Consider the following 19238-nt stretch of genomic DNA (forward strand, 5'->3'; position numbering starts at 1 on the left):
TCCAGGATCCAGGCAGGTAAAGGTAATGATCTGACAGTGACTGTGGTGAAGTGGAGATCACATATACCACCAGAGAGTTGCTGCTTCTAGACATGTGGGCCTGATATTAACAGATCTTCATGAAATCTGGGTGGTGGTGGTTTTTAATCGAAGTATAGTTGATTTACAATGTTGTGTTAGTTTCTGGTGTACAGAAAAGTGATTCAGCTAGTAAATACATATTATTTTCCATTATAAGTTATTATAAGATATTGAACATAGTTCCCTGTGCTATACAGTAGGTCCTTGTTGTTTATTTTCATATATAGTAGTGTCATCTGTTAATTCCAAACTCCTAATTTATCCCTGCCCCCTTTCCCCTTTGGTAACCATAAGTTACTTTTCCATGTCTGTGAGTCTTTATCTGTTTGGTCAATAAGTTCATTTGTATCATTTTTTTTAGATCCCACACATAAGTGATATCATTATGATATTTGTCTTTCTCTCTCTGACTTACTTCACTGAGCATGATAATCTCTAGGTCTTCCATGTTGCTGCAAATGGCATTATTTCATTCTTTTTATGGCTGAGTAGTATTCCATTTTATGTACACAAACACACACACACATACTACATCTTCTTTATTCATCTGTCGATGGACATTTAGGTTGCTTCCATGTGTTGGCTATTCTAAATAGCGCTGCTATGAACATTGGGGTGCATGTACCTTTTCTAATTAGAGTTTTTGTCTTTTGTGGATATATGCCCAGGAGTGAGATTGCTTGCTAGATCATATGGTAACTCTATTTTTGTAGTTTTTTAAGGAACCTCCATACTGCTCTCCATAGTGGCTACACCAGTTTACATTCCCACCAAAAGTGTAGGAGGGGGCTTCCCTGGTGGTGCAGTGGTTGAGAGTCCGTCTGCTGATGCAGGGGACGCGGGTTCGTGCCCCGGTCTGGGAAGATCCCACGTGCCACAGAGCAGCTGGGCCCGTGAGCCATGGCCGCTGAGCCTGTGCGTCCAGAGCCTTTGCTCCGCAACGGGAGAGGCCACAGCAGTGAGAGGCCCGCGTACCGCAAAAAAAAAAAAAAAGTGTAGGAGGGTTCCCTTTTCTCTGCATCTTCTCCAGCATTTATTATTTGTAGACTTTTGGATGATGACCATTCTGACCAGTGTGAGATGATACCTCATTATAGTTTCGATTTGCATTACTGTAATGATTAGCAATGCTGAGCATCTTTTCATGTGTCTATTAGCCATGTGAATGTCTTCTTTGGAGAAATGTCTATTGAGGTCTTCTGTCCATTTTTTGATTGGGTTGTTTCATTTTTCTATGTTAAGCTGTATGAGCTGTTTGTATATTGTGAAAATTAAACCTTTGTCACTTACATTGTTTGCAAATATTTTCTTCCTGTCTGTAGGTTATCTTTTCATTTTGTTTATGGTTTCCTTTGCTGTGCAAAAGCTTATAAGTTTTATTAGGTCCCATTTGTTTATTTTTGGTTTTAGTTCCATTACTGTAGGAGACAGATCCAGAAAAATATTGCTGTGATTCATGTCAGAGTGTTCTGCCTATGTTTTCCTCTAGGAGTTTTATGGTATCTGGTGTTACATTTAGATCTTAATCCATTATGACTTTATTTTTGTATGATATTAGCGAATGTCCTAATTTCATTCTTTTACGTGTAGTTGTCCAGTTTTCCCAGCACCACTTGTTGAAGAGACTAGCTTTTCTCCATTGTATATTCTTGCCTCTTTTGTCACATATTAATTGACCATAAATGTGTGGGTTTATTTCTGGGCTCTCTATCCTGTTCCATTGATCTATGTGTCAGTTTTTGTGCCAGTACCATACAGTTTTATTTACTGTAGCTTTGTAGTATAGTCTGAAGTCAGGGCGTGTGATTTTTCCACCTCCATTCTTCTTTCTCAAGATTGCTTTGGCTATTCAGGGTCTTTTGTGTTTCCATACAAATTTTAAAATTATATGTTCCAGTTCTCTGAAAAATGCCATTGGTAATTTGATAGGGATGGCATTGAATCTGTAGATCTCCTTCAGTAGTATTGTCATTTTAACAATACTGATTCTTCCAATCCAAGAGCACAGTATATCTTTCCACGTGTGTGTCATCTTCAATTTTTTTCATCAATATCTTATAGTTTTCAGAGTATAGGTCCTTTGTCTCCTTAAGTAGGTTAATTCCTAGGTATTTTATTATTTTTGATGCAATGCTAAATGGGATTGTTTCCTTAATTTCTCTTTCTGATAGTTTGTTGTTAGCGTACAGAAAGACAACAGATTTCTGTGCATTAATTTTGTACCTACAAATTTACCGAATTCGTTGATGAGCTCTAGTAGTTTTCTAGTGGTGTCTTTAGGATTTTCTATGTATAGTATCATGTCATCTGCAAACAGTGACAGATTTGCTTCTTCCTTTCCAGTTTGGATTCCTTTTATTTCTTTTTCTCCTCTGATTGCTGTAACTAGGACTTACAAAACTTCATTGAATAAAAGTGCTGACAGTGGGCATCCTCATCTTGTTTCTGATCTTAGAGGAAATGCTTTCTGCTTTTCACCATTGAGTATGATGCTAGCTGTGGGTTTGCCATATATGGTCTCTATTTTGTTGAAGTATGTTCCCTGTATGCCTACTTTCTGGAGAGTTTTTATCATGAATGGATGTTGAATTTTATCAAAAGCTTTTTCTACATCTATTGAGATGATAACATGGCTTTTATTCTTCAGTTTGTTAGTATATATCACATTGATCAATTTGCAGATAATGAAAAGTCCTCACACCCTTGGGATAAATCCCACTTGATCATGGTGTATGATGCTTTTAATGTATTGTTGGAGTCAGTTTGCTAGTATTTTGTTAAGGATTTTTGCATCTATATTCTTCAGTGATGTTGGTCTGTAATTTCCTTTTTGTGTGATATTTTTGTCTGTTTTTGATATCGGGGTGATGGTGGCCTCATAGAATGAGTTTAGAAGTATTCCTTTTTCTGCAATTTTTTGGAATGGTTTCAGAAAGATAGCTGTTAACTTGTCTCTAAATGTTTGGTAGAATTTACCTGTGAAGCCATCTGGTCCTGGACTTTTGTTTGTTGGGAGTTTTTAAATTACTGATTCAATTTCAGTACTTGTAATTGGTCTGTTCATATTTTCTATTTCTTCCTGGTTCAGTCTTGGGACAGTGTACCTTTCTAGAAATTTATTCATTTCTTCTAGGTTATCCATTTTATTGGCCTATAGTTGCTCATACTAGTCTCTTATGATGCTTTGTATTTCTGTAGTATCAGTTGTAACTTCTCCTTTTTCATTTCTTATTTTATTGATTTGAGCTGTTTTTTTTTCTTGATGAATCTGGCTAAAGGTTTATCAATTTTGTTTTTCTTTTCAAAGAACTAGCTTTTAGTTTCATTGATCTTTTCTATTGTTAGTCTCTATTTCATCTATCTCTGCTCTGACCTTTATGATTTCTTTCCTTCTACTAATTTTGGGTTTTATTTGTTCTTCTTTCTCTAGTTCCTTTAGGGGTAAGGTTAGATTGTTTATTTGAAATTTTGCTTGTTTCCTGAGGTAGGCTTGTATTACTATAAACTTCCCTCTTAGAACTGCTTCTGCTGTGTCCCATGGGTATTGGATCATCCTGTTTTTGTTTTCACTTGTCTCTAGTATTTTTTGATTTCCTCTTTGATTTCTTCAGTGATACGTTGGTTGTTTAGTAGCATATTGTTTAGCCTCCACGTGTTTGTGTTTTTGCAGTTTTTTCTTGTAGTTGATTTCTAGTCTCATAGCGTTGCGGTCATAAAAGATGCTGATACGATTCCAGTTTTCTAAAATTTACTGAGGCTTGTTTTGTGGCCTAGCATGTGATCTATCCTGGAGAATGTTCCATGTGCACTTGAAAAGAATGTGTATTTTGCTATTTTCAAATGGAATGCTATATATACACACACACGCACACCATTTAAGTCCAGTTGGTCTAATGTGTCATTTAAGGTCTGTGTTTCCCTATTGATTTTCTGTCTGGATGATCTGTCCATTGATGTAAGTGGGGTGTTAAACTCTCCCAATATTATTGTGTTACTGTCGATTTCTTCTTTTATGTCTGTTAACATTTGCCTTACATATTGAGGTGCTCCTATTTTGGGTGCATATATATTTACAATTGTTATATCTTCTTCTTAGATTGATCCCTTTATCATTATGTAATGTCCCTCTTTGTCTCTTGTAACTGTCTTTATTTTAAAGTCCATTTTGTGTAGTATAAGTATTGCTACTCTGGATTTCTTCTGATATCCATTTGTGTGGAATACCTTTTTCCATGCCCTCACTTTCAGTCTGTATGTGTCTCCAGATCTCATATGAGCCTCCTATAAGCAGCATATATACAGGTCTTGTTTTTGTATCTATTTAGCCACTCTGACTTCTGATTGGAGCATTAGTCAGTTTACTTTTAAGGTAATTATCAATATGTATGTTCTTACTGCCATTTTTTAAATTGTTTTGGATTTGTTTCCACGGGTCTTTTTTCCCCCCTTTTCTTCTTTTGTTCTCTTTGATATGAAGACTATCAGTTATGTTTGGATTCCTTTTTCTTTTTTGTGTGTATATATATTATATTATAGATTTTTGGTTTGCAGTTACCATGAGGTTTTCATATAGCAGTCTGTATATATACATGATTGTGTTAAGTTGCTGATCTCTCAATTTCAAATGCATTTTTAAAACCCTGCATACTGTTTTTTTTAATTATTTATTTATTTATTTATTTTTGGCTGTGTTGGGTCTTTGTTGCAGTGTGTGGGCTTTCTCTAGTTGCAGCGAGTGGGGGCTACTCTTTGTTGCGGTGCGCGGGCTTCTCGTGGTGGCTTCTCTTGTTGTGGAGCAGGGGCTCTAGGTGTGTGGGCTTCAGTAGTTGTGGCACACAGGCTCAGTAGTTGCAGCTCGTGGGCTCTAGAGTGCAGGCTCAGTAGTTGCAGCTCGTGGGCTCTAGAGTGCAGGCTCAGTAGTTGCAGCTCGTGGGCTCTAGAGTGCAGGCTCAGTAGTTGCAGCTCGTGGGCTCTAGAGTGCAGGCTCAGGAGTTGTGGCGCACGGGCTTAGTTGCTCCGCAGCATGTGGGATCTTCCCTGACCAGGGCTCGAATCCATGTCCCCTGCATTGGCAGGCAGATTCTTAACCGCTGTGCCACCAGGGAAGTCCCCTGCATATCATATTTTGCATCTAATTGTTTTGTGTATCCCTTAACTGCTTATTGTGGATACAGATGATTTTACAACTTTTGTCTGTTAACCTCCCTACTAGCTTTGTGTGAGGGTGATTTTCCTACCTTTACTTATTTTACCAGTGAATTTTTCACTTCGTAATTTTCTTGTTTCTAGTCGTGGTCTCCTTCTTAGAGAAATTCCTTTTCACATTTGTTGTAAAGCTGGTTTGGTGGTGATGAATTCTTTTAGCTTTTGCTTGTCTGTAAGGCTTTTAATTTCTCCATCAAATCTGAATGAGAGCCTTGCTGGGTAGAGTGTTCTTGGTTGTAGGTTTTCCCCTTTCATCACTTTAAGTATATCATGCCACTCCCTTCTGGCCTGCAGAGTTTCTGCTGAAAAATCAGCTGATAGCCTTATGGGACTTCCCTTGTATGTTATTTGTTGCTTTTCCCTTGCTGTTTTAATATTCTCTTTATCTTTAATTTTTGTAGTTTTGATTACAGTGTGTCTTGGTGTGTTCCTCTTTGAGTTAATCCTGTATGGGACTCTCTGAGCTTCCTGGACTTGGATGACTGTTTCCTTTCCCACGTTAGGGAAGTTTTCAGCTATTATATCTACAAATATTTTCTCAGGCCCTTTTTCTCTCTCCTCTCCTTCTGGGACCCCTATAATGTGAATATTAGTGTGCTTGATGTTGTACTAGAGGTCTCTTAAACTGTCCTCATTTCTTTTCATTCTTTTTTCTGTTCAGCAGCAGTGATCAACACTACTCTGTCTTCCAGCTCACTGATCCATTCTTCTGTATCATTTAGTCTACTATTGATTCCTTCTAGTGTATTTTTCATTTCAGTTATTGTATTCTTCGTCTCTGTTTGTTTATTCTTTATATTTTCTAACTCTTTGTTAAAAACTTCTAGCTTCTCACTCTGTGCAGCCATTCTCCTCCCAAATTCTTTATCTTTACAGTCATTACTCTGAACTCTTTCTCAGGTGGATCGCCTGTCTCCATTTCACTTAGTTCTCCTTCTGGGGTTTTATCTTGTTCCTTTGTCTGGAACGTATTCCTCTACCACCTCATTTTGTCTAAGTTGCCATTTGTATTTTTATGTATGTGGTAGGTTAGTTATATTTCTCGACCTTGGAGAAGTGGCCTTCTGTGGGAGACATTCTGTGCATCCCAGCAGTGCACTCCCCTCTCGTCACCCAAGCTCTGTGCTCCAGGCTAGTCTAGAGGCTTGTTCAGGCTTCTTGGTGGGAAGGGCCAGTGCCTGACCACTGGTGGTTGCAGCTAGGTTTTGGCCCTCTCGTGGGCAAGGCTGTGTCTGGGGGTGGCTATGGGCTCAGGAAGTCTTTAGGCAGCCTGTCTGCTGATGGGCAGGGCTGTATTCCTACCCAGTTAGTTGTTTGTCCTGAGGCACCACAGCACCTGTAGGCTATTGGGTGGGGCCAGGTCTTGGTGCTAAGGAGCCAAGATGGCAGTTGCCAGCAGCAGTGTTCATGCATTTGAATGTTCCCCAATATGCCACTAGTGTTTATGTCCCCATAGTGAGCCACAGTCACCCCCCATCTCTCTCCAGGAGACCCTCCAAGACCAGCAGGTAGGTCTGGCCCAGGCTCCTATCAAATTACTGAGCTTGCCCTGGGTCCTGGTGCACGTGAGATTTGGTGTGTGCCCTTCAAAAGTAAAGTCTCTATTTCCTCCAGTCCTAAGGGACTCCTGTGATTAAGCCCCGCTGGCCTTCAAAGCCTGATGCTCTGGGGGCTTGTCTTCCTGGTGCCGGACCCTCAGGCTGGGGAGCCTGACATGGGCCTCAAACTCTCACTCCTGTGGAAGAATCTCTGCAACATAATTTTTCTCCAGTTTGTGGGTTGCCCACCCAGGAGGTATGGGATTTGACTACATTGAGTGTCCCCCCTTCCTACTTGTCTTGCTGCGATTCCTTCTTTATGTCTTTAGTTGTAGAAGATCTTTTCTAGTAAGTTCCAGTTTTTTCCATCAAATGGTTTTTCTGAAGACAGTTGTGATTTTGGTGTGCTTGTGAGAGGAGGTGAGCTCAGGGTCTTTCTACTCTGCCATCTTGGCCGCTCTCCTGAAATCCAAGTTTTGATGTGAAATTTCACATCTAGGATGAGGGGGAGAAAACATGACTCTAGGCTAGACCTGGCCTATAGGCCACCAATTTGCAGCCTTTGTTTTAACCTGAAGTTTCTCCAGCTCATTTGACCACAGAACTCTTTGTCCCTAAAACACTTTTTGAGGAAATGCTACCACACATCATTAGCCTGCCCGATCCTTCGAGGAAGCCCCATCATAAGGTCCCTTCCTACACCTAGTCCTCCTTCCCTGCTCCAGTCCTCTGACCTAAAGTATGCTCCAGTTACTCTGGTTGTGTGATAAATTACTCCAGCACTTGTGACTTAAAACAGCAATATTTATTTTGCTCAAAAATCTGCAATTTGGGTAGGGCTCAGAAAGGATGGCTCATCTTGGTTCCACTATATGGCTTGAAGGCTGGTAGCAATGGCGAGGGGTTGGAATGATCCAAAGGCACTCCCAGTCACATATCAGAAGGCTTACGCTGGTAGTCACCCGAAACCTTAGTGTGGTAGATGGCTAAAACACCTACAGATGGCCTTTCTTTGAGGCCTGGGCTTCCTTCCAACATGACAGCTAGATTCCAAGGGTGAGTGGCTAGAGTAAAAGAGAGGCAGGCAGAAACTGGATCACCTTTTAGGATGTAGCCTTAAAAGTCACACCAGTTCACTTCCATTGCATTCTGTTTGTCAGGGCAAGTGTTCAAAGACAGGGCCACAGACTCCACCATTTAATGGAGTGTGGCAAAGTTCTGAAGAGGCTGGGGGAACCAGAAACACCACTGTAGCTGCTTTTGGAAGATGCAATCTGCCCTAAAAGGAATTCCAGATCTTGTATTTACCAATAATAAGGTGATTTTGAGCGAGTAAGTTCATTTCTTTTTGCAATATTTATTCACCTTCTCTTGAATTCCAGTTACCTCTATTTTTGTTTTATCATTGGACAGCGAGCTTCTTGAGAGTAGCATCCACATCTAGGTGTTTTGTTTAATATTGCTATGATGCAAGCACGAACCTATAGTTTGGGTTTAGCAAATATTTCCAATGCCTTATTTTATAAAGCTGGTAGGGAGTTTCCCAGTGACTTTCCTCACTTGGAGACATGGCTAAAGGAGAAGAAACCCCTTTGGAACAGAGTCACATTGCTTGCAGTTCACTGTTATTCTGTGCCTGTCTCAGCCTAACCAGTGTTGTGGTTGGGCTGGCCCTTGTGTTTCTTACTATGATTGCAAGATGCCCTCAGCAATAACTATCGGGAAACTTTTAAAGAAAAATAAATGTTTATTACTTATAGGTCCTAGAAATTACATGGCACAACTGGGACCACACAGCAAAGTTACAGGTAGAGAGAAAGAACGCAAGCATGGATCCAGGGTTCTCCTTTTATTGGGTTTGAGAGTGGGGGCCTAGGGTTTCAAGGGCCCACTCTTTATTGGTGAATTTAAAGCATAAGAGTGGGAATTTAAAGCTCCGGAAGAGAAAAAAAACAATCCTCCCAAATGGTCAGTTGTCAAAGACCTCTGAAACAAAGGAGCCTGGGACTAAGGAGTGGCGGGGCACAGCTTGGCCCTTTATCTAGTCTTGTAGCTTAGCAATGTGTTTATAACTTTGAAGAGAATGCCGTCTTTGAAGCGGGTGCCTCTTTGAAGTGGATACCTCTGCAATCAAAGCTGAAGTTGGGCGCTTTCTTTACAGGAAGAAAAGCTAACAGTCAGGGCTCACACTATAACTATCCACCTGCCGCTTCCCTCCTCACATGACTTGTTGCATGGAACATGAGACAAGGCTCAAACCCAAGGGCCCTCCCCATCTCTCCAAGCCTGTGGTAAAGCAGCCCTGTAGTCTCCTGGCCTTAGCAGCCCAGAGAGCAGCCAGGAGACCTACAGGAAATAAGTAGCCTCTGAGAAACTGGCCTCACAAAACCTTACTCTCAAAGCAGCAGCAAACAACAGGCTTAGTCTCCAAACCTCATTTCAGGGCACTTTTAGGGCAGTTCTTTGTTATGAATGCAAATACCACTGGAGCTACAAACAGGATCCTGTAAAATTCTGGCTCTGCAAAGGCGTTCATTTGCTAATGAATACCCTAAAAGCCCTTTCAAAAATGACCCCTGGGCTTCCCTCGTGGCGCAGTGGTTGAGAGTCCGCCTGTCGATGCAGGGGACACAGGTTCGGGCCCCGGTCCGGGAAGATCCCACATGCCGCGGAGCGGCTGGGCCCGTGAGCCATGGCCGCTGAGCCTGCGCGTCTGGAGCCTGTGCTCCGCAACGGGAGAGGCCACAGCAGTGAGAGGCCCGCGTGCCGCAAAAAAAAAAAAAAAAAAAAAAAAAAAAAAAAAAAAAATGACCCCTGCCCATATGGACAACAGGCTTTGTTCATTGTTCTTTAATACTCCGTTCCTCCTTGCCACTTGCCAGGTGAAGAAGAATAGAAAGCAAAGAACAGGAAACTCTCTTAGATTCTCTGTTAGAAATGGCTCTTGGTTAGTCTGCTCAAGCTTTGTATTGCATCATCTCCAGCCTCCTGTGCCCGTTCCTCTCCTTCCCATCATTTCAACTTTTCCTCCCCACATTTCTGCAGCTAACAAGCTGGCATGTTGTTTGGTGAGAGCCTCAGGCTGTTTGCCCAGGTGCCTGCTAACACTGGCAGTGACGGCCGACTCCATTATACAGGGAAGCGTATCTAACCCAGAGGCAACTGGAAAATCTCTGTTGAGTGCTAGTACCAATATTTTTGTTTTTCAACACTTCTGAACCACACAGTTTACAGTTTGTGGGATTGCATCCTCTCTCTATCCTGGGAAATATTCTTTTTCATTTACAAATATAAAATAACATTAATTGCCAATTCCTTAGCTCTTATGTTACAGATTCTAAGCACTTTACATACATTGCCTCATCTAATCCACACAACTGCTCTAAGAGACTTTTTACATTTTACAGACCAGGAAACTGAGTTAGAGAAGTGAAGTAAATTGCCAAAAGTCACGTGACAAGGAGCACAGCCAGGACTGCAGCCTGTTCTACCTGATGCCAAAGCCTGTCTGTTTCCTCCCCTATACTGTTTAGCTTGAGAAAGGTACATGCATGACAGATCCATTTCTTATCTCGTAGAGATTTTATTAATTTTGAACCTTCCTGTTTGATTCAATAAATCAATTCATTAATAACACTGCAAACAAAGACACTCAGGCTTGTAAGAGACCATAGAATTCGTTAGGTCAAACTGACCTGTGAGTTGTCTGTAGAGCACTCCTCACACTGGTCATTGTGTCTCTGAAGATTTCTAATGCTGGGGAGCCCATCCCTCTGAGGAAGAAGAAGCCCATTCTGTTTTCAGGCGGCTTCATGTTGTGTTTGATAAAAATCTGTCCCAGGCTTCCCTGGTGGCGCAGTGGTTAAGAATCCGCCTGCCAATGCAGGGGACATGGGTTCAAGCCCTGGTCCGGGAAGATCCCACATACTGCAGAGCAACTAAGCCTGTGCACCACAACTACTGAGCCTGTGCTCTAGATCCCATGAGCCACAACTACTGAGCCCCCGTGCCACAACTACTGAAGCCCACACGCCTAGAGCCCTGCTCCACAGCAAGAGAAGCCACCACAATGAGAAGCCTGCACACCGCAAGGAAGAGTAGCCCCCGCTCGCTGCAACTAGAGAAAGCCTGCACGCAGCAATGAAGACCCAACACAGCCAAAAATAAATAAATAAAATAATAAATAAATTTATTAAAAAAAAATCTGTCCCCCGGAACTGCCGTTTATTCATCCTAATTCTGCTGTCTGCAAAAACAAGGCTAAACTGCTTGCTGTGTGCTCAGCACCCCTCTGAGCCTTGCTTTACCAGGTGAATTGCTTCATAAACAGGCTTACTCCTGCCCATCCACTCTTGCCTGAAGAGACCCCAGTTTGTCAATGACCCTCACTACATGGAACACCCAGGACTACACCCAGAACTCAAACTAATTCTGACCAATCAAAATTCTATCCTATCCCTTGGACCTGGAGATTATCATAATAAGTGACGTAAGCCAGACAAAGACAAATATCATATGATATCACTTATATGCAGAATCTTTAAAAAAATGATACAAATGAAGTCGGATACAAAACAGAAACAGACCCACAGAGATAGAAAATAAAGTTATGGTTACCAAAGGGGAAAGAGGGAGGGAGGGATAAATTAGGAATTTGGGATTAACATATACACACTACCATATATAAAATAGATAACCAACAAAGACCTACTATATAGCACAGGGAACTATACTCAATATTTTGTAATAACCTATAAGGGAAAAGAATCTGAAAAATAGCTATATATGTATGTCTAACTGAATCACTTTGCTGTACACCTGAAGCTAACACAACATTGTAAATCAACTATACTTCAATTTTTTTTTAATTAAGTTTGAAAAAAAATTCCATCCTTGATCAGGGTGCTGCACATCTTTGATTGCAGCCTCAGGCGGAATACGTTCTTTGGGCAGCCACATGGAATCCTCAACTAACACTGAGCTGTCAGTCAACAAGTGATGTGAGTGGGGACATTTCAGCCACTCTTCACCAGCCTGGGCTACTAGATCCAGGGAAATAAGGTCCCTAACTCATCTGCACATAATTTCACTTCAACGAAAATTGTTTATTGTGGCAAGTACTTTATCCAAACTTGCATAGTGATTTTCATTCCTCACTTTGCAAGGGATACTTTCTTTTGCATATTCAGAATGGGTTGATTGGTTGGTTGGTGGGTTTTTTCTTTTTTTTTTTTAAGTTTTGATCCAGTGACAGTTAATCAATGGATATCTAAAGCGGCAAAAGGAAAGTCAGACTCCTCACAAGCAGAATTGACACTTAATCTCACATAGATCAGTTCCTTCACAACACAACCCCAGGATGTTTCTAAGCAACTTATGTTTGACCCACAAAATTGAAAGGAACTCTATTTAAACTCAAGATAACCAAAATAGACTGGTGAATGGGAGCTGATAATATGCTGCTATCCCTTAAAATTCCCTGGTTCTAAATTAAATTGCTTATTTTCTTATTCTTTATATTTTAATTAATATTTAATTTTGTCATGGTTCTTATAGAAATTTTTATATACTAGTTTTACAATCAAAAAGTGAAAGGAAAATGTCAAACACACTTTTAGAGAAATGTTTTAAAGTATATAATTTTTGGAGATCAGTGAACAGGCTAGAAGCCCCCTTCCAAAAAAAAAGTGATCCCCTTCCCCCTTATTCTGATTTTCTGAGTTAATCTGCACAAAGAAGCCTGAGCTATTATCAAATGGGCTCAGTCTTCTCACTTTACAAATGATAAAAAATAATGTACAGATGGGTTTAAATGACTTGTTCAAGTTCACAGGGATAATGGCAGCTGCTAGCACATGCCTCTTTTCTTCCAAACCACTGATCGAGAATATCGGTATTGGAATTCAGAGAGGTAAGAGATTGCTGTAGTGTAGGGTCTTTGGAGGAAATGTCATGGAGGAATTGAAACTGAAAAGATGTAAGCTTATTTTAAGCAAATCTTTTTCACTAAAATAATACATGCTAGCAATAGAAGATTTGGGAAATGCTGAAAAGTACAAGGGAAGGTGATGGGGCAAATTCCTCATAATCCCAACTCATGAACTCAGTACCGTGGGTGCATTTCTCTATAGTCTATTTTTCCTCACACATTACTTGTTTTCTATCATTGTGATCATACTACATATCAAGGAACATTATAAATCAAGGCCTATTCCATGTTGTAATAAGCTCTTCATAAATAGCATTTTAATTGCCACATAACAGTCCATTTTTGCAATAATCTTCTTAACCTTGTTCTTATTTTTGAATAATTAGGCAGAAAGGAAAACTAACTGAAGAGGGGAAAGGTATCTAGAAGAGGGTATGTACTGATATATACAGAAAATTAAAACACCAAAATACTCACAGATGTGTATTTGAGCTTTGAGGTTATGGGTGATTTTTGTTTCATTCTTTATATTTTTCTCAATGGTACAAAAGCACTAGTAAGCACACCTACTTTTACTGAGCATTAACCATGTGCTTTATGCCACAGACACACTTTCTCTTTTAGTCCTAATAATGACTAACCAAGACCACTAGTCTATCATTCATTTCAAGGATAAGGAGAATGAGACCTGGAGATATTAAGGGACTTGCAGAAGGCCAATGATGGAGCCAGAATGTGTTCCCAGGGTCATATGAGGAGAAAGTGTCTGTTCTTAACCACCATACTGCACAGCCCAAGTTTTTAATGAATATCTACCATTGTTATAATCAGAAAGCTATTTTAAAAATGAAAATGGATTGCAAACAATAGCTCGTTTCTGGTGTAAGCAGATAATTTATTACCTAGAGAGTGTAAAAAACAATCCACCAGCATCCCAGAAAGCTAAGAAAATCATCAATATGTAAAATCTCTTCCCTCGTGTCTAAAATGTTTAAAATTCAAATATGTTTCAGGTTTCTCTGAAATTGATTAGGAATAGAAAAGAAGCGGTGTTAATTGCACTTACGTGAATGAAGTCTGGATTCTGAGACCAGATGAAAATTGATTGTGCTAAAAGTAGTCTTCTGTAATTAAATGAAACTGTGTGGTGCACTTTAATTAGTCAGCGGAACTTATTCTAAGTGGTAACAGTCAGTCCTGGTGTATCTCTTGAAATTAGGGCCTGACAGCTCCACCTCAACTGAGGTTCTCTTTCCACAGCAGTCTTATTTATTCATCTACTGCTCTAATTTGAAACTGCAGGAAAGGTGACTAGAGATGTACACATTACAAAATCTTCCTCATTCTTTCATTCAAAAGACTTGTAATTGCTGTAGATTACAAGAAATCTCACTAAGGGAACTTAACTACCTTAGAAAGTACTTGAAGTCTTTGGCATTTCACATCACCCATCACGGGGCTTCAGAAAGTCAGTAAACATTATAAAATTCACTTGATAGATTTCTCTTTGTTTCTATGAAGACAAGCTCAACCTGCATTTTAAAAAAGCTATTCAAGAAAGCATCTCCTCAGTATCTAAATGTGCAGGTTTTTAAAAAGGAAAGATAATTTTTCTTTTTATTATTTTTTAACCTTTCTTAAATTAAAAAAAAAAATACTTATAGAAAATTCAGGAAGTACAGAAGAGCAAAAAAAGAAAAACATCACCCCTCATCCCTTCATTCAAAGACAGATTACTCCTAACATGGTAGGATATCTCCTTCTAGTGTTTTTTCTAGCTGTTGTATATCTGAGATCATTCTGTTGGCACAATTTGGTGTTCCACTAGACTCTTTGAAAAAGAATTTTGAATTTTATTCCTAACCTTAACCTGGTAAGTGGTATCCATTCCATGGGCTTCTAGCGTATCAGACACAGATTATCAAGATGCCTGCTGTCCTGAGCCTTTGTTGAGGGAAGGCCTCTACTGAAGGGACAGGACCCGTATGTGGGTAGGAATGAGTATTCTGGACATAATAAAGAAGGAGAACAAAAAGTACTATTTATTACTTAGTAGCCTGGGATTAATCACATTGGGCTGGCCCTTTTTCCCTGCATGTGTGTATTCAGAAGAAATAAGCTTATAATTATCATTCAGAGCAACTTTGAAGAAGAGGTGCCACCACAGAACAACCACCACCCAGGCATGAGGGTGGAGTTAGAGGGTGAGACTGGGAGGATTAAAAGATAAAGAACAAGCTTTGATTGGATGTCAACAAGTCACAGAATTTAGAATCACAGAAATTGAGATTTGCAGAGAAATTGGATCTCAGTCCCAGACTCAGGTGTTCAAGGAATACCCATTTCTTTGTTTGCTTTAAGGAAAATAAAGTGGTTTCCAAGCATCTCTTTTACCAAACTGGCAGGTAACAGTCTTAGGCACCAAATGTGGAAGGCTAATGTGGTGCCAGAAAACAAGGACAGAGCCTCCATCCTCTTGTCTGTCATGCTGACTGCTAACAGCCAACCAAGCCCCAAGTGGTTGCTCAAAATCCAGTTTCTCTCTATTTCTCTGCCATATGAGGATCAGAGTTCCTAGCACACCCTCTGTCATCCTCTCGGAGGTCGGGCCAATTTGCCAGGGAAATACCTAAAACCTAAGCATCATCTCCCACTCCTCTCAGAACCCACCACCCTCCTTCTCTTTTCCTGCCCCTGCAAATTCCCCCTCCTCTCTTAAGTTCTTTATGATACTTGCCTCTTTTTCCTCTCCTGCCCCCAGGACACCTCAAGTACTCTCTTCAGGCTTAGTAAAGTAGAAGCCAACCAGGGACAGATCTTGAAGAAAAATTCTGCCTTAGTCCAGGAACACATACTTCCCCTGAAGTAAAGGAGAGCTAATGGCCTGGTTTCCGTTTTGGAAGACTTGAAAGTTATAAAGAGGAAAACACAAAGCAGTATTTTTCAAAAAATCATCCTGCCATAGAAAAGACCTTGAAGGGCTTCACTGGTGGCGCAGTGGTTGGGAATCCGCCTGCCAAAGCAGGGGACATGGGTTCCAGCCCTGGTCCGGGAAGATCCCACGTGCTGCGGAGCAACTAAGCCCGTGAGCCACGACTACTGAGCCCACGTGCCACAACTACTGAGCCCACGTGCCACAACTACTGAAGCCCATGTGCCTAGAGCCCATGTTCCACAACAAGAGAAGCCACTGCAATGAGAAGCCCACGCACCACAATGAAGAGTAGCCCACGCTTGCTGCAACTAGAGAAAGTCAGCTCGCAGCAACCAAGACCCAACACAGCCAAAAATAAATACATACGTACATACATACATACCTTGAAGAGGTCTCAGTCGAGTTCACACCCAAAGCTGTTCTCCTTCATTCTTTAGCACCAGGAAGCCACGTTTGCCATAAGGTGATGAGCATGAGCTTAGAATTCAGACTGTGGTTCAGATCCTGTGCAATCCCAGCTTTATGACCATAACCCTCTAGACTCAGTTTTCTCCTAGCACAGTGCTTGGCACAAAGTAGGATCAACCAGTGTTGCTTTCCCTTGTCCATGGCCAGCTGCCTCCCCAAGTCACTGCCCAGCCAGTCCCAAAGCAGTTGCTCTAGTTCCTCATAGCCTAGGAGCAACTCTAGGAGAGACTGCCCTTCCTAAAATGTGTGCCTGGTACCCACACTTGAAACTGTTCAAGGAATGGATTTATAGCTGAATTTGGTTTATGTGATCCTGGTTCCTCAGATGGTAACTATTTTCCTCCTGGAGAAAGTCAGAACTAATCTAGTTTGACACTTTGAGCACTGAGTGCCCTCCAGAAGCCCTTCAACCATGAGTATCATTGGATGTGGCCAGTTTGAACACTTTATTCCTCCTCAGAATTCATTTTTATCTATGAGGGAAACTGTCTCTCTGGAAATAAATTATATAGCATGTTCTTAAATCTATCTCTCTTCATTTTTCCTGTCTCCTAGTCAGATACAGAGTTTTGGGATAAGATGCAAGCCGAATGGGAAGAAATGGCCCGGAGGAACTGGATATCGGAGAACCAAGAAGCCCAGAACCAGGTTACAATCTCAGCTAGCGAGAAGGTGATCATTTCTCTTCTTACATGTACTGACCAGTTTTCTCAACCTCTGTGGATCATATTTTTATAAATTAGTTGATAACTATTTTGTGAAAAAAATCCAAGAATTAAACAGACAGTTTCATGTCAATCTGACCTATAAGAAATTCTGGCACATGAAAACAGTGTAATCTTCCAACGCGTGAAGGCAGCAAAGCTGGAATGGAATGCCCTTATTTTTTATCAATGTTAAGACTGTTTGGCAGCCAACCAGAGCTTGGCCAGTTACTGAACTAACATTGAGGGCGGGTTAGAACAAGAACTGGGCTAATCCCACAATGCCTGAGCCACGTCAGTAAGCTGACAGAAGTGATATCCGTGGGCAGGGGGGTAAAAAGGGGGGCTTAGGGCTGCATTTCACAGGTGGTCTTTATGCAGCTAGCAAAGAACTCAGTGGAAAAGATACACTTCACACAACCAGGTCAGGTCCCAAGGGGATTCCTCAGAGATATTCCCCTGAGAAGAGCCCCAGCAAATATGTGAGTACAGTCAACAGCCAGTCAAATTACCCACGAAGTCCCAGTTGCTCTAGGATTTATGCTTTTAAAAGCACTTGGGAAAAAGAAAACACTTGAGAAATAAGTTTAAATGACTTGAAAGAAAGAGATGGAAAGATTGAATTTTCTTTCACAGGGGAAACATAAATATATAAATGTTTATGTTATGTTTTTTGGTGGTAGAGGAATTCTCAGTCATACTCAGTTCTGGATACCTTCCATGTTATTTAGTTCAACCCAACAAATTTTACTGTTTGCTCTAGATACTGGGGACTATGATGAATAGTCTCTGATTTTATGGGATTAGCAATCTCTGTAGTCATTGAAATGTCTTTCTCCTTCCAGTATTCTCTGTCCCACAGTAGGTAAGGCAAAAATCTCATAAAATCAGATCAACCATCTCATTAAAACTAATTAGGTTAATTTTGCACAAAGAAATCGAGAGTGAGAAGAGAGAACATTGATGCAGAACATCAGTCTCTGGGCTGTAATCCATGCATCAGAGCTCCCCACTCCCAGGGCCCCATGTCCCTAACACCACTACATAAGCTGGTCATACCCTATGGATTTTGACAAAGAGTTTTGTCTTTCTAAGCACCTATGGAGAGTGAAGGTCCCCATTTGATGTATTTAAAAACCTTAGTAGCATCATCAACAGACTAGCTTATTTGTATCTATCAAATTGGAAGGATTTTATGACAATCTCTGCTACTAAGGTTGCAACAAATAATATCTCTGATACTTCTGATGAGAGTCTGTCAGGACATACTTTCTCAAAAACAATTCAGCTACATATATCAAGGGTCTCAAAATAGTTCATAGCCTTTAGCATAATAAATCCTTCTAGAAGTCTATCCTAAGGTAATAATCACATGCAGACAAAGATTTGAGCATGAGGCTTTCACTGTAGCTTTATTTATGATAACAACAACAACAAAAAATGGCAGTAACCTGAATGTCCATCAAAAGAAGATTAATTTTTAGCATAATATAAATAACTTTAATAACTAAAATTAAATGGGGCTTAAGCTACAAACCTGCATATATAGTATGAACTTATTTAACTTATATACTCAGAAAAATACTAGAAGATTATTTGTACATTCTCTATTGTTTAAATTTTTGCAATAAAAGATCGTAACTTTAAAGCATACATTCTCAGTGGAGAGATACAGCCCCCCCGCAGTGGGACAAAAACTGGTTTGAGTAGTAGAAGGTGAAAAAAATCTTAGATATTACAATGGTTTGTAGCCCTCCAAAGGGCCACTGTATATAAACAGATGTGCAGTATGTGGTATTAACATTTCAAGGAAGTGAGTGGCAGCACTTAGCAAAAATATGGCCCAAAAGTCAGTATTTTAAAAATCTGTGGGGAAATGGCTAAAGCAAAAAGAACAAAAGAAATGCCAGAAGGAAGACAAACTCCAGAATATTAGCAGTGATCATATTTAAGTCATGACATTATAGGTAACTTTTTGTTTCTTTTCATATCATTCGATAACAAAATAAGATTTTATCTAACATTTACACAATGAAAATGTACCACAGTCAAAATAAGGGGAAAAACAGCAATTTATACTTAATTGAAATTAATCAAATAATTTAAATAAAATTAATTGAATTCAAATTTTAAAAGAACTGACTGAATATAACAATGAAGAGTGAAATCAGTGGATCTGTGTTGGCCCCTCTGTGTTGTAGGGATATTACTTTCACACTGAAAACCCCTTCAAGGACTGGCCTGGAGCATTTGAAGAAGGTTTAAAAAGGCTGAAGGAAGGAGACCTGCCAGTTACCATCCTGTTCATGGAGGCAGCAATTCTTCAGGACCCTGGAGATGCAGAGGTGTCATTTCCCTTCATCCTGCCGGGCTTGGAA

General features: G+C 40.3%; 1 protein-coding gene across 13 annotated transcripts in view; it reads left to right on the plus strand.

The window, feature by feature from the left end:
- PEX5L (peroxisomal biogenesis factor 5 like) overlaps nt 1–19238 on the plus strand; it is a 289451-nt gene that overhangs the window by 213402 nt on the left and 56811 nt on the right. For all 13 annotated transcript variants that reach the window (XM_007466680.1, XM_007466676.1, XM_007466683.1 and 10 more), the window contains 2 exons: nt 16712–16828; nt 19062–19205. In XM_007466680.1, coding sequence (XP_007466742.1) covers nt 16712–16828; nt 19062–19205 — 261 coding nt within the window. The remainder of the gene's footprint in view (nt 1–16711; nt 16829–19061; nt 19206–19238) is intronic.

This window comes from Lipotes vexillifer, unplaced genomic scaffold (assembly GCF_000442215.2).
Source record: "Lipotes vexillifer unplaced genomic scaffold, Lipotes_vexillifer_v1.1 scaffold258, whole genome shotgun sequence".
NCBI classification, from domain to species: domain Eukaryota; kingdom Metazoa; phylum Chordata; class Mammalia; order Artiodactyla; family Lipotidae; genus Lipotes; species Lipotes vexillifer.